This window comes from Thamnophis elegans, chromosome 12 (assembly GCF_009769535.1).
Source record: "Thamnophis elegans isolate rThaEle1 chromosome 12, rThaEle1.pri, whole genome shotgun sequence".
NCBI lineage: Eukaryota > Metazoa > Chordata > Lepidosauria > Squamata > Colubridae > Thamnophis > Thamnophis elegans.
The window spans coordinates 44,752,181-44,764,178 of NC_045552.1; the positions used below are offsets into that span (position 1 = coordinate 44,752,181).

Here is an 11,998-nt window from a genome sequence, read left to right on the forward strand (position 1 = left end):
AAACTCATAAACTAACTGATTTAAGTTGTGATAAACAGATTGATTTTTTTTTTTTACTTCTGCTTTGGAAACATGCTGTCTGCTTGCCTGTCTATCTCAGGGCACGCTAGCAATAATTTCTCGGCAATATTTTCTTTTTTCTTTTTTTTAAAAAGCATCATCTGTCAACAAAATAAATTCTTTGTGTCCGAGTATATATTATAATGATAGACATCCTAAGGTGGGAAACTAAACAAGAGTTCTTAGGACAGATTGTTTTATGCTTTTCTCTAGAGTCAAATGTTCATATAGTCTTGTTGTAGTTCGCTGGCTGCCTGCAGAGCTGGCAGCAGAGTCGGACAGTGAGGAGGTTGGGGAGGAAGATGGGCCAGTCGTGGAGTCTGGGGAAGGCTCAAATGAGAGCTCTGAGTTGGAGGCAGAGAGGGGGCCAGGGCCATCTGGTAGTTATGTGCTGCCTCCGGAGCCTCCGGAATCCGACATCAGTGATGCAGAAGAACAGTGTGAGCCTGTTCCCAATGTGCGCATGCACAGAGCTGCAGAAGACAAGAACAATTAAGAAAAAAAGGGCAACTGGGAGTAAGGCTTGGAGATGATTGGCCCCTCCCATAAGACATAAAAGAGGGGCAAGCAGACATGAGCTTTTGCAGGAAGCAATTAGTTCATCTAGTCGGTTCAAGCTCTGAAAAGTCCTGTTTGACTCTGTGCTATGTTTGGCCTTGCAAAACTGATTGGCAATTAGGTCTCTGGCAGCGTTTCAAGGGAGATAAAGATGGGTGCTTATCAACATTACCCTGGAAGACTGTGACAACTCAAGCAGACATCTGTCGGAATCTTCACAGACTGTTTGTGAATCATTACGGGCTGTGAATGAACATAATTCACAGCCATCTAAATAAAAGAAGGTTTTTGGAACTAAGATTGTGATTTATGCTTTCTCAGGAAGCCTAGGTCAGAACAAGTCTAAATACATAGTTGGTTTCTTTTGGGCTATTAAAGAGCGCCTTCCTAGTATAACCTAAACAGGATTTGCAAAGCTTAACAAGTAGAGAGACTTATGCGGTTAGCACAATCCTTTTACGGGAAAGCGTTTTTGCTCTGTGCCAGTAGAATAATGCATCCCATATTAACTCATCTCTTTCATGTTTTTCATTAATGCGCATCACATCCACTAATGGAGCTGGGATGAAAACATAAAACATTTCTTCAGTATGTCTGGGTCCCCACATCATGCTAAGTCATAAATGAAAGCTGAGCAGCCAAGATCTGGGTTTGCACATTCTAAGCAAAACAAACCTCATTCTAACTTACTGTGACTCTCTCCTAACTAGCAGTGATTTATCAGTATCGCATAAGGTTTCTACTGTGAGATAGTGGGCAATGAGTCTTAGAATTGTCCTCATGCAAATAATCTCTATAAAGCCTTACTAAGCCCATGCCTAAAATACTGCATCCAGTTTCTGCTGACTGCCGGCTGCCGGCTGCCTGCAATTTGGCAGTTCAAATCCCAGCAGGCTCAAAGTTGACTCATCCTTCCATCCTTCCGAGGTTGGTAAGATGAGGACCCAGATTGTTGGGGGCAAGAGGCTGACTCTGTAAACCGCTTAGAGAGGGCTGTAAAAGCACTATGAAGCGGCATATAAGCCTACGTGCTACAGCTTCCTTCCTTCCTTCCTTCCTTCCTTCCTTCCTTCCTTCCCAGTGGTTAGAATGCAGTATTGCAGGATAATTCTGCCCACTGCCAGGAGTTCAATTTTGACAGGCTGAGGGTTGACTCAGCCTTCCATCCTTCTGAGGTGGGTAAATTGAGGACCCAGATTGTTGGGGGGTGGGGGCATAGGCTGACTTCGTAACCAGCTTAGAGGGGGCTGTAAAGCACTGTGAAGCGGTATATAAGTCTAAGGGCTATTGCCATTGCTATTAAGGTTGTTAAGTAAATTTGGCTTGTCAGAAGATCACAAAAGGGGATCCCATGAGCCTGGGACATTGCGAGCATCATCAATATGAGTTAGTTGCCAAGCATCTGAATGTTGACTATGTTGAATGTTGAAAAACAGTCATAAGTCACTTTTTTCAGTGCCACTGTAACTTCAGAGGGTCACTAAGCAAACCTTTGCAAGCCGTGGTCTGTCTGTATGAGGTCTGGGGCAATTGCCCTTATTGCCCCAGTCTTAGACTTAAAATAATTTTATTGTCCCTAATCGGCATACATTAAAATGAAATTTCATTGCATAAAACTCTCAGAGGGTCCAATATATACTACATAAGCATGACTGACTGACTGACTGACTGACTGACTGACTGACTGACTGACTGACTGACTGACTGACTGACTAACTAACTAACCAACTAACCAACTAACTAACCAAATAAATAAATGAATGTATGAATGAATGAATGAATGAATATTATGCATAAGGTAAAGGTTCCCTCGCACATCTGTGCTAGTTGTTCCTGACTCTAGGGGGCAGTGTTCATCTGCATTTTAAAGCCGAAGAGCCAGCGCTGTTCGAAGATGTCTCCGTGGCCGAAGGTGCACAGAATGCTGTTACTTTCCAACTGAAGGTGGTTCCTATTTTTCTACTTGTATTTTTACATGCTTTCAAACTGCTAGGTTGGCAGAAGCTGGGATGAGTAATGGGAGCTCACTCCGTTGCACGGCGCTAGGGATTCGAACTGCTGAACTGCCGATCTTTTTGATCGACAGGCTCAGAGGCGCTAGGGATTCGAACTGCTGAACTGCCGATCTTTTTGATCGACAGGCTCAGAGTCTTGCCCACTGAGCCAATGTGTCCCTAGGAAAAGATAGGTAAATTCCCTGCCAGAAATAGCTCTTCCATAAGTAGAAAGGACTGTGGGGCTCCTGGCAGGGGAGTTACCTTGTGACCACAGAGCTTGGACAATGAAAAGCAGATCATCTCAGGCCACATACTTGGCTAAGCTCATGATGGAAAACATCTGATCGGTGAAATATGGAGGATTTCCATAGGGCAGCAGCAGGAACACACCTACTGGAGAGATAACCCAAGCCCTCCAACCACTCTTCTCCGCTTCAGCGTTCTTTCTCCCCTTTCCCAAAGTTTCGCTTGAGCCCCATTTGACAGCGTGGGGAACCCAACGAATCTCAAAAGGAAGGAAACCAGCTGCATGGTGTTGGAATCACGGGATGCCTCTGGGTTGATTGCATGACAATTTGTAGCCAATACTAGCGGATGGGAGCGAGGGCTGACGTCTTCCATTCTGAGAAGCCCCACTGAGGAGGACGGGGATCTGATCCTGGGGAAGGACAGACATGTGGGAGTCTTAGCCTTCGGCACGTGACCCTCTGACTTCCACAATTAGAGATTCAAGGGACATGCTGCATGATTGGGAATAGGAAAATGCTCCGCATTTCTCTCTCTCTCTCCCTCTCTCTCTCTCTCTCTCTCTCTCTCTCTCTCTTTCTCGCCAGCTGACAAACGCTAGCATGCTTTCTTTGAATCCATCCGTGACATTCAGCGGCTCTCTCTTTTTTTTTTGCTGCTGCTGAACTGAGAGACAATCTGCTATCAAGTTCCAGTTAGCAATTTCATTCTATTTATATTCTCCCTCTCTCTCTCTTTCCCCCATCCCCGTCTTCCACCTCCCTCCTACCTTCTCTCTCAACCCATGATCTAAGCAAATAATAATAACAACCATCATATTTGTGGGTTGGTTGATTGGTTGGTTGGTTTTTTTTTTTAAAGAAAAAGAACCCAGATCTTCAGGCTTGACACAGAAAGGGGAAGGGAGTCTCGTTGGCAGGAGGGTGCCCTGTAATTTCATATTTGTGCCAGCCTTAATAAGTAGATCATTGGGTGTAGAGGGACTGCCTTTTTTTGGTGGAGCGGGGGGGAATGTAAGTAAGTAGAGACATACTGCACCATTTCCTGATTCACTGAGCTCCAGAGAGTTGCTGGCTGTGTGCGGCAGGGGAGGTGCTAAAACTGATCAGGCAGAATAATTTTATACATTACTGAATCAGTGCAGGAAGAACCTGGAGGGACAAAGCATCAACTCATCCTCGGACTGCATTGTGAAATCCTCACGCTGTCTTCTCCAGCCATGCTCTGAGACATTTGGGCATTTCCTTCACCTCTCACCCACCCACTCATTCACTCACCCACCCACCATTTCTCTCCCTCTTTTTCTCTCTCTTTCTTTCTCGCTCCCCACTTCTCTCTTCCACCCCCACACACCCCCACCGTCAGTTTCCCCCTCCTCCTGGTGTGAATGACACCGTCTGATGATGGCCCTTGTTATGGAACCTATTAGCAAGTGGACGCCGAAGCAGGTTGTGGACTGGATGAAAGGTAAGGCTCTTTTCTCTCGTGCAGCCTTGCTTACCGAGTCTGTCTCCCTGGCTAACCTGGGCACTTGGAACCAGGGGGCATTGTTCTGCCCCCCCCTCCATCATCTCTGGGTCTTTTTGGGTGTGTGTCGATTGCATGCAGAGTTTCTCTGCTTTTGGGAGAAGAGCTGGGGGGAGCGGAGGGGGGAGGGCTCATGTGCTGTCTCACACGAGTGAGCTGGCTGGGAGACCCAGCTCAATGAAAAGGCTCTTCAATCTGGAAGTGCCTCTTGACTGGGAAGTAATGGGAGCGTGGACACAGAACTGTTGGAGATACTGGGGAGCTTTCAGATGCAACTTCCTCCTCCCCTTTAGCTATTGCTTGGTGTAATGAGCTGCTGTGCAGGTGGTCCTCCTCTCCCCTCTCCAGAGATGCCTTTCTGTTTTCAATGTCCTGATTAGCCTTTTGCTATCATCACAAACGGGGGACGTGATGCAGCTAGCCCTTTAAGGCTGCAGCTGCTGTATCTAGTTTGGGAGGATTTTTTTAAAAAATTATTATTTTAATGTGATTGGAAGGATGGGCAGCCTCGTTTTCCTAAATCCCTGGCACGTTGGCTGGCAGCCTAGCCTTTCTGCCCAGCCACCCTGCAAGCTTCACTCTTGGAGACCAAACCTCCTAGGTGACGAGCGATCAGCACCATGGACAGTTCAGCCATGGCCCTATATTGAGAGCGTGAGTGATGGAGGCAGGAGAGGGTGCAAGATTGCGAAGGGAACTCTTCAGGGCAAGTTGTCAGTAGGGTTGATGGAGTCTCGCCACATTTCACACACACACACACACACCCATCGGTCCCAGACATTGTGTGCTGTTGCTGACAGACAGTGTTGAAGCAATGTGGTTTCCCTCCCCTCCCCACGCTTCCCTAGTTGCTCTCCCGACAGGTGTAATTTTGACCAAGAGGCATGGAGAGTTGCTTGTTGCTGGCAAGCACATAGTTGGCATCTCTTTCTCCACCTCCAACAGCAAAGAGGTGGGAGAAAGGAAGACTTCTGTATAGTTTAAAACGTGCCCGTTCCAAACATGCAACTCCCTGCATTTTTAATATTTTTTTTCACCTGACTTTTTCCTTTAATGCGCTCGCCACGGTAAATTATACGTCTCGATGGGCAGTGTGAAATCGCACTGCTTGAGTTTGGGGTGTGCCGTGCTTATTAGTTCATGTGGCCCATACTTTTGTTTCCTAGGCTATTATACTTAAAAGGCCTTCCGTTTTCTTTAAAAGTGTCATTTTATTCAATATAACCCTGAAGGCTGGTATTCTGTCGGCATGCAAAATAGATGAGAAGGGAAGACGGTGCAGTCGTCTTCTCTGAAGGGAAAGGTGAAAAGTCTCCTCTAAGTCCAGATCAAGTCCTGGTGACTTCATTACCCTTGGCTGCATTAATTTGAGGGGAGCAATAGGGAAGTGATTTGCTTTCTGGCATCATCATCATCATCATCATCATCATTATTATTATTATTATTATTATGTTAATCTTTGGTGAGATTCACAGCCTTTGGGGCTGGTTGGTAGCTCAACAGCTCGAGTCCTAATGATGATGATGATGATGATGATGATGATGATGATGATTATTATTATTATTATTATTATTATGTTTATTATTATGTTAATCTTTGGCGAGATTCACAGCCTTTGGGGCTGGTTGGTAGCTCAACAGCTCGAGTCCTAACCAATTATTATTATTATTATTATTATTATTATTATTATTATTATTATTATGTTAATCTTTGATGAGATTCACAGCCTTTGGGGCTGGTTAGTAGCTCAACAGCTCGAGTCCTAACCAAGGACCTAGGAACTGTTAAGGTAATGTCGGAGTATATAAGCTGTTCCAAGTAGGGTGGTTTTTTGTAGAATCAAAATGTTCAAGTCTGATAAATTTAAAATTTCCAAATAGTGAGGTAGCCCTTTAGGTATTGCTCCAAGGTCTCCAATTACAATTGGGACAACAGACGATTTCTTTTTCTACAGTCACTCAACTTCAATTTGCAAATCCCAGTATTTTGTGATTTTTTTTCTTTATCATCATCATGATCATCATCTCAGCTTTTGGGTTATCTGGTGGGTCTTCTACCCAGGTTACTAATCAGATACAACCTGCTTAGCTTTTGGGAGATTGGCCAGGTTAACAAAGTGTCGCCATCTGCTGTGTTTTGTGTTTAGGATACTGATGTTCAAAATAGTCTGCGATTGCACAAATTGTGATATTTGGATCCCAGTCTCCTTAGAGCTTTTGCAGCATGTCATTGGTATAAAAGAAGACATAGTGCCACAAGTATTCAAAAAACCCACCCTCTTCTACTTTCCCTTCCCTGCTGCATACAGAATTTCTATAAGTAAATTTTCTTGGCAAAATAAGGCAGCTGCTATCTCCAACATCCATCCCAAACACATAGTTTCGATCTGTACGCGTTCCCTTTGGATTCTATGTGTAAAAAAAAAAAAAACGCTTCACAAAGTTTGTTTCAAACTTTAATTTGGTGGGCGGGGCGGGATAGGGAAGGGTGTCATGATCGCAAACTAGGTCAGCCAGAAAACATCTGACAGTCATTTGCTGCATGAGAGAACAAGAGAATCCTGGAAATACAATTCCAGACCACATTGGTAGATTCACTTGGGAGTAAACCTGAACAGATCAAGAGATACGTGTCAGTTCTGAGCATAATACGTAACTCAATTCCACCGGACAGTCGTTCTCATTTGACAAAGTTTTGATAATATCTCCAAAACTAACTTTGGGGAAAATTGAAATGTGTTTTTTTCATAGCACAGAGGATAGAATCAGAATGTGTCATCCCCACCCCCACCCCCATGTTCCCACGGCACCTGCTTTTTTAAAATAAGAAATATTATTTATGCCTGAATCATGACTAAATGTTTGTCTCTTGGTTTTCCCTTATTCATTCCTGGGCATCGGAAAATCACTACTGAGAGAAAACAGACAGTTCAATTATTTTATCCCTAACAGGTTGAGCGTGGTTAGCTAATAGACATAAAACTTTAATTTCTGCATTCTAAATATTTGCCAGTGTGTCAGGTCAAGCGGCTGTTGAATCGGTTTCAGTTCTGGTGCTGAAGGGAGGCTCTGCTGAATTCCTGCACGTTATACACTAAGCATGGGGAATTTTCTTAAAAGCAAGGATCCCAGACTCTGCAATGGGAGACCTTGGACTTCTAGCGTAAGGTTTGTGGGGCCAGGAGAAAGAGGCCGGTAGAGCAGAGGGGATATTCAGCCACTTATCTCCGATTTGGGCGAACCGCTAGCGGTGGCTGTGGGAGACTCCGCCCACTCTCCCCGAGATAATGCATAAGCACCGCACAGCAGTGGTGGATTCCTATCGGTTCGGACCAGTTCAGTTGAACCGGTAGTGGTTTGGTGGCCTGGGTCATTGGAACCGGCAGCGACCCAGGCCTGCCACGCCACCAAATCAGTTCTCCCAGCGCCGCCATCTTGTTTTTGGGTTTTGCATATGCGCAGAAGCATTTTTATAGTACTGGGCATGCAGCGCTCATCAAGCGTGCACAACCATGACCGAACTGGCAGTAGCGGCTGCCAGAGCCCACCCCTGATAGGCGGAAGGCGGTGTGCATGCGCAGACGAGGCGCATGCAAGTGAAGCGAGTGCACACGCATGCTCACATTTGCAAACTGGTAGGGAAGGGAAGGGAATCCCACCTCTGTTGTAGAGATTCGACAAGAGTTTATTTAGCAACTGCAGCGATTCACTTGGCGCATGGCCAGAAAGGTCGTACAATGGGGCAAAGCTCACTTAATGACTGTCTCGCTTAGCAACAGAAATGCTCAGCTCAATTGTGGTCATAGGTCGAGGACTACCTATATTTACTTTAGAATTAATAGACTTAAAATAGCATTTACTCTATGCATTTAATCTTGCCACTGTTGTGGCCCACCAGTGGCCAGCAGACCTAGCAGCAAATTCGGACAATGAGGAGGTTGGGGAGGAAGATGGGCCAGTCCTGGAGTCTGGGGAAGGCTCTGATGAGGGCTCTGTGTCGGAGGCAGAGAGGGGGACAGAGCCATATTCCAGTTATCAGCTGCCTTTAGAGTCAGACATCAGTGGGGCAGAAGTACAGCTGGAGCCTGTTCCCAGTGTAGCATGTGCAGAGTTGCCAGATGAAGGGAACAGCTAAAGAACAGGGGTCAACTTGGAAGGAAGGCCACAGGTGGACAATGAATGGCCCTTCCCAGAGGAAATAAAAGAGGAGCGAAAGGGGAGTGGAGTTTGCAAGAGACAATTAGTTCTCTTAATTGGTTCATGACTCTCTGAGACTCCTTGCCAAGTTCTGCAGATATCGGGCTTGTCAGCTCTCCAAGCCAGATAAGGTCTGTGACTGTAAATCCTTCCTTGAAAGATTTGGCTGGATGTGAATGAGCAAAATTCACAGTCAATTAATAAAAGGGGTTTTGGTTGGGACAAGGAGTTTGTTTCATGTTCTTGGGAAGCCTTGGTCAGAACAGGTTTTCCCATGGCCTCTAAGAGTGGCTTCTGAGGTCAATCCCAGCAAGATGGTGGCAGGGAAGGGGAAAGGCTTGGATGTGTGCAATTCATCAGCCTTCCTCTCTTCATAGAAAATTAACAGCAGCCCAGTTTTTGTATCCTGGTCTTCCCTACTCCCCACCGAGGTTCCCCACAAAATATGGTGTCATGCTTGGGCCTCTTTGTCTCCTGCGTTTCTTATGTCATGAGAAAGAAGGGAGATTCCTCAAGGCGTTGTGAGTCAATTTTTAAAAACTGTTGCATAATTGAAAAGGGAGTGTGTGGTGTGCAAGGAAGGAAGGAAGAAGCGCCTTCAGCAGTGGGCTTTTGAAAAGAGTCCAGCAGACTGGCTTCGTTTTTAAAAACCGTTTTTGTGCTATTTTGACAATAAAATAATGGGGTTTTCCCATTAGCATTTTTGAGCTGGAACAGAACGGAGGCTTCGACCAGATTGCTACAGGCGAAGGGAAAAAGATTGTGGGCTTAAAACGTGATGTTACTGCTCAACTGTCCACTTGTCTAGAAAGAGTACAGAGAAGAGCAACAGAGATGATTAGGGGACTGGAGGCTAAAATATATGAAGAACGGTTGCAGGAACTGGGTATGTCTAGTTTAATGAAAAGAAGGACCAGGGGAGACATGATAGCAGTGTTTCAATATCTCAGGGGTTGCCACAAAGAAGAGGGAGTCAAGCTATTCTCCAAGGCACCTGAGGGCAGGACAAGAAGCAATGAGTGGAAACTAATCAAGGAGAGAAATTAGGAGAAATTTCCTGACAGTTAGAACAATTAATCAGTGGAACAACTTGCCTCCAGAAGTTGTGAATGCTCCAACACTGGATGTTTTTAAGAGGAGATTGGACAGCCATTTCTCTGAAATGGTGTAGGGTTTCTTGCTTAAGCAGGAGGTTGAACTAGAAGACCTCCAAGATCCCTTCCAACTCTGTTATTCTATTATTCTATTGTCTGAATTAAGGGAAAGCTGTGGCTGATGACTGTTTTTGATGTAATGGATCAAAATCACCCTCATTTTGATCCATTACAGTCTCATTTAAGGCATGGAATTCTGATGAATTCCTCTTTATTTTGTCGTTCAAGGTGAGGTGAGGAGGGGGAGATTTAATTGAAATGAAACATTCTTATTAACATATTAGGTATGTTCATCCCTTTGAGTTATTTATAAAGAAAGTAAAGGCGGGATATAAATAAATAAAGTTTGCAGAATACAAATTAGGAAAACTATGACTCTCAATCATACCAGAAAGTTCGAGGCAGCGTCAGTTCCCCCTTGAACCAAGAAAGACATGGAGTTACTTCTGAGTACAGGCAGTCCTTGAGTTATGACCCACACTGAGCTCAAAGTTCCGGTCACTAAGTGAAACAGTTGTTAAGTGAGTTTGCCCCATTTTACGACTTTTCCTGCCATGGTTGTTAAGTGAATCATGGCATTGCCTAAGTTCCTACCAAACTTTTCTGTTTGTTAATGGAATCTGGATTCCCCATTGGCTTTGTTTGTGAGAAGGTTGCAAAAGCAGATTAAATAACCCCGGGATACCACAATCGTCATAAGCACCAGTTGCCAAGCATCTGAATTTTTATCATGCGACCCTGGGGATGCTCAATGGGTCGTCAGTGTGAAAAACGGTCATAAGTCACTTTTTTCAATGCCGTTGTAACTTTGAAAGGTCACCAAATGAATTTTTGCACCTGTAAATGAACTGCTGTAATTGACTACCTGTTGTTTCATTTATTGCACTTCATCTACAGTCTAGGGGACAGGAATGGTGCGGTGGCTTAGAGGTGGAACTCTCGCCTCACAATCAGAAGGGTGTGAGTTCGATTCTAGATAGAGGCAGTTATTTTTCTCTGTAGGCACACTGAGAATATATCTGCTGAACAAAACTCCGCATTGGCGACAGGAAGGGCATCTGGCCATTAAAACACTCTGCTAGCTCCATTCAGTTGCCCAGACTCCATCCCGCAAGGGATTATGGGGTCATTAAATAATAATGATGATGATGATCTATAGACTAGGGATCTCCAAACTTGGCAGGTTGTGTATAATTTGTGGCTGGGGGAGGAATTTTGGGAGTTGAAGTCGACAGCTGCCAGTTTGGAGATGCCAAATTTGGAGACCTGTGCTATAGAAATCTCACCCAACTCAAGCAACTATTTGTATCACTACCGACATACTCTGACATACTCATCACTAGGCATCACTAGGCATCACTAGGGAGGGGCTGATTTAACCTTCCTTCCTACCAAACTTTTCATCCTTCGCTGCCTTCTTTCCCTACGGAATGCAGCCCCTCCCTCCTGGGAATCCAGACGGCATTCCACCACAGGCAATGCCTCTTGGAATGTCAATTTGTCGGCATCTACATGGCTGACTTCCCCCACCCGTGATTTTGATCTTTCGTGATGAACGTGGCCCATTTCATCAAAAATGGCAACTTTCACACTGAACCAGTCATGCAGGGCTTCGAAAAAAGGGGTTCAGTGCGCCTGGCAATGCTATTCTGACCCAGGCTTCCTTAACAAGCAAGAAGCAGAGTCTGGGTCTGCCAATGGGGAATCCAGATTCCATTAACAAACTGAAACCCCTTTTATTTCCACGACTGTGAATTCCTTTCATTCGCAATCAACAACGGCTTGGCAAACAGTCTTTCAGAGGAATATTTATCCACACGAACCTTATCTCGCTTGGCGAGCTGCCAGATAACACAACTTTCCTCTGTTGAAATGACCAAAGGAATAAATTGCTTCCTGCAAAAGCCCACTCCCCATTCGCTCCTGTTTTGTTTCCTATGGGAGGGGCCAATCACCTCCAAGGTGTGGCTTTACTGCCAAGTTGACCCTGCTTTCTTGTTCTTGTCTTCTAGCTGCTCTGCACATGTGCACATGGGAACAGGCTCCAGCTGTTTTTCTGCCTCACTGCTGTCTAGCTCCCTCTCTGCCTCCGATGCAGAGCCCTCGTCTGAGCTTTCCTCATCCCCCAGGACTGGCCCATGTTACTCCCCAACTTCCTCACTGCCTGACACTGCTGCCAGCTCCGCAGGCTGCTGGCGGGCCAAAGCAAATGCTGATGTCACCCCCTGAACCCTTGAAAGCAGCCAAATCATTTCCCAGG

General features: G+C 45.3%; 1 protein-coding gene across 1 annotated transcript in view; it reads left to right on the forward strand.

Moving 5' to 3' along the window:
* Positions 1-4,261: 4,261 nt before the first annotated feature.
* Positions 4,262-11,998, forward strand: part of LOC116516224 (connector enhancer of kinase suppressor of ras 2-like) — a 371,953-nt gene continuing 364,216 nt past the window's right edge. The window contains exon 1 of the mRNA XM_032228651.1: positions 4,262-4,328. Coding sequence (XP_032084542.1) covers positions 4,262-4,328 — 67 coding nt within the window. The remainder of the gene's footprint in view (positions 4,329-11,998) is intronic.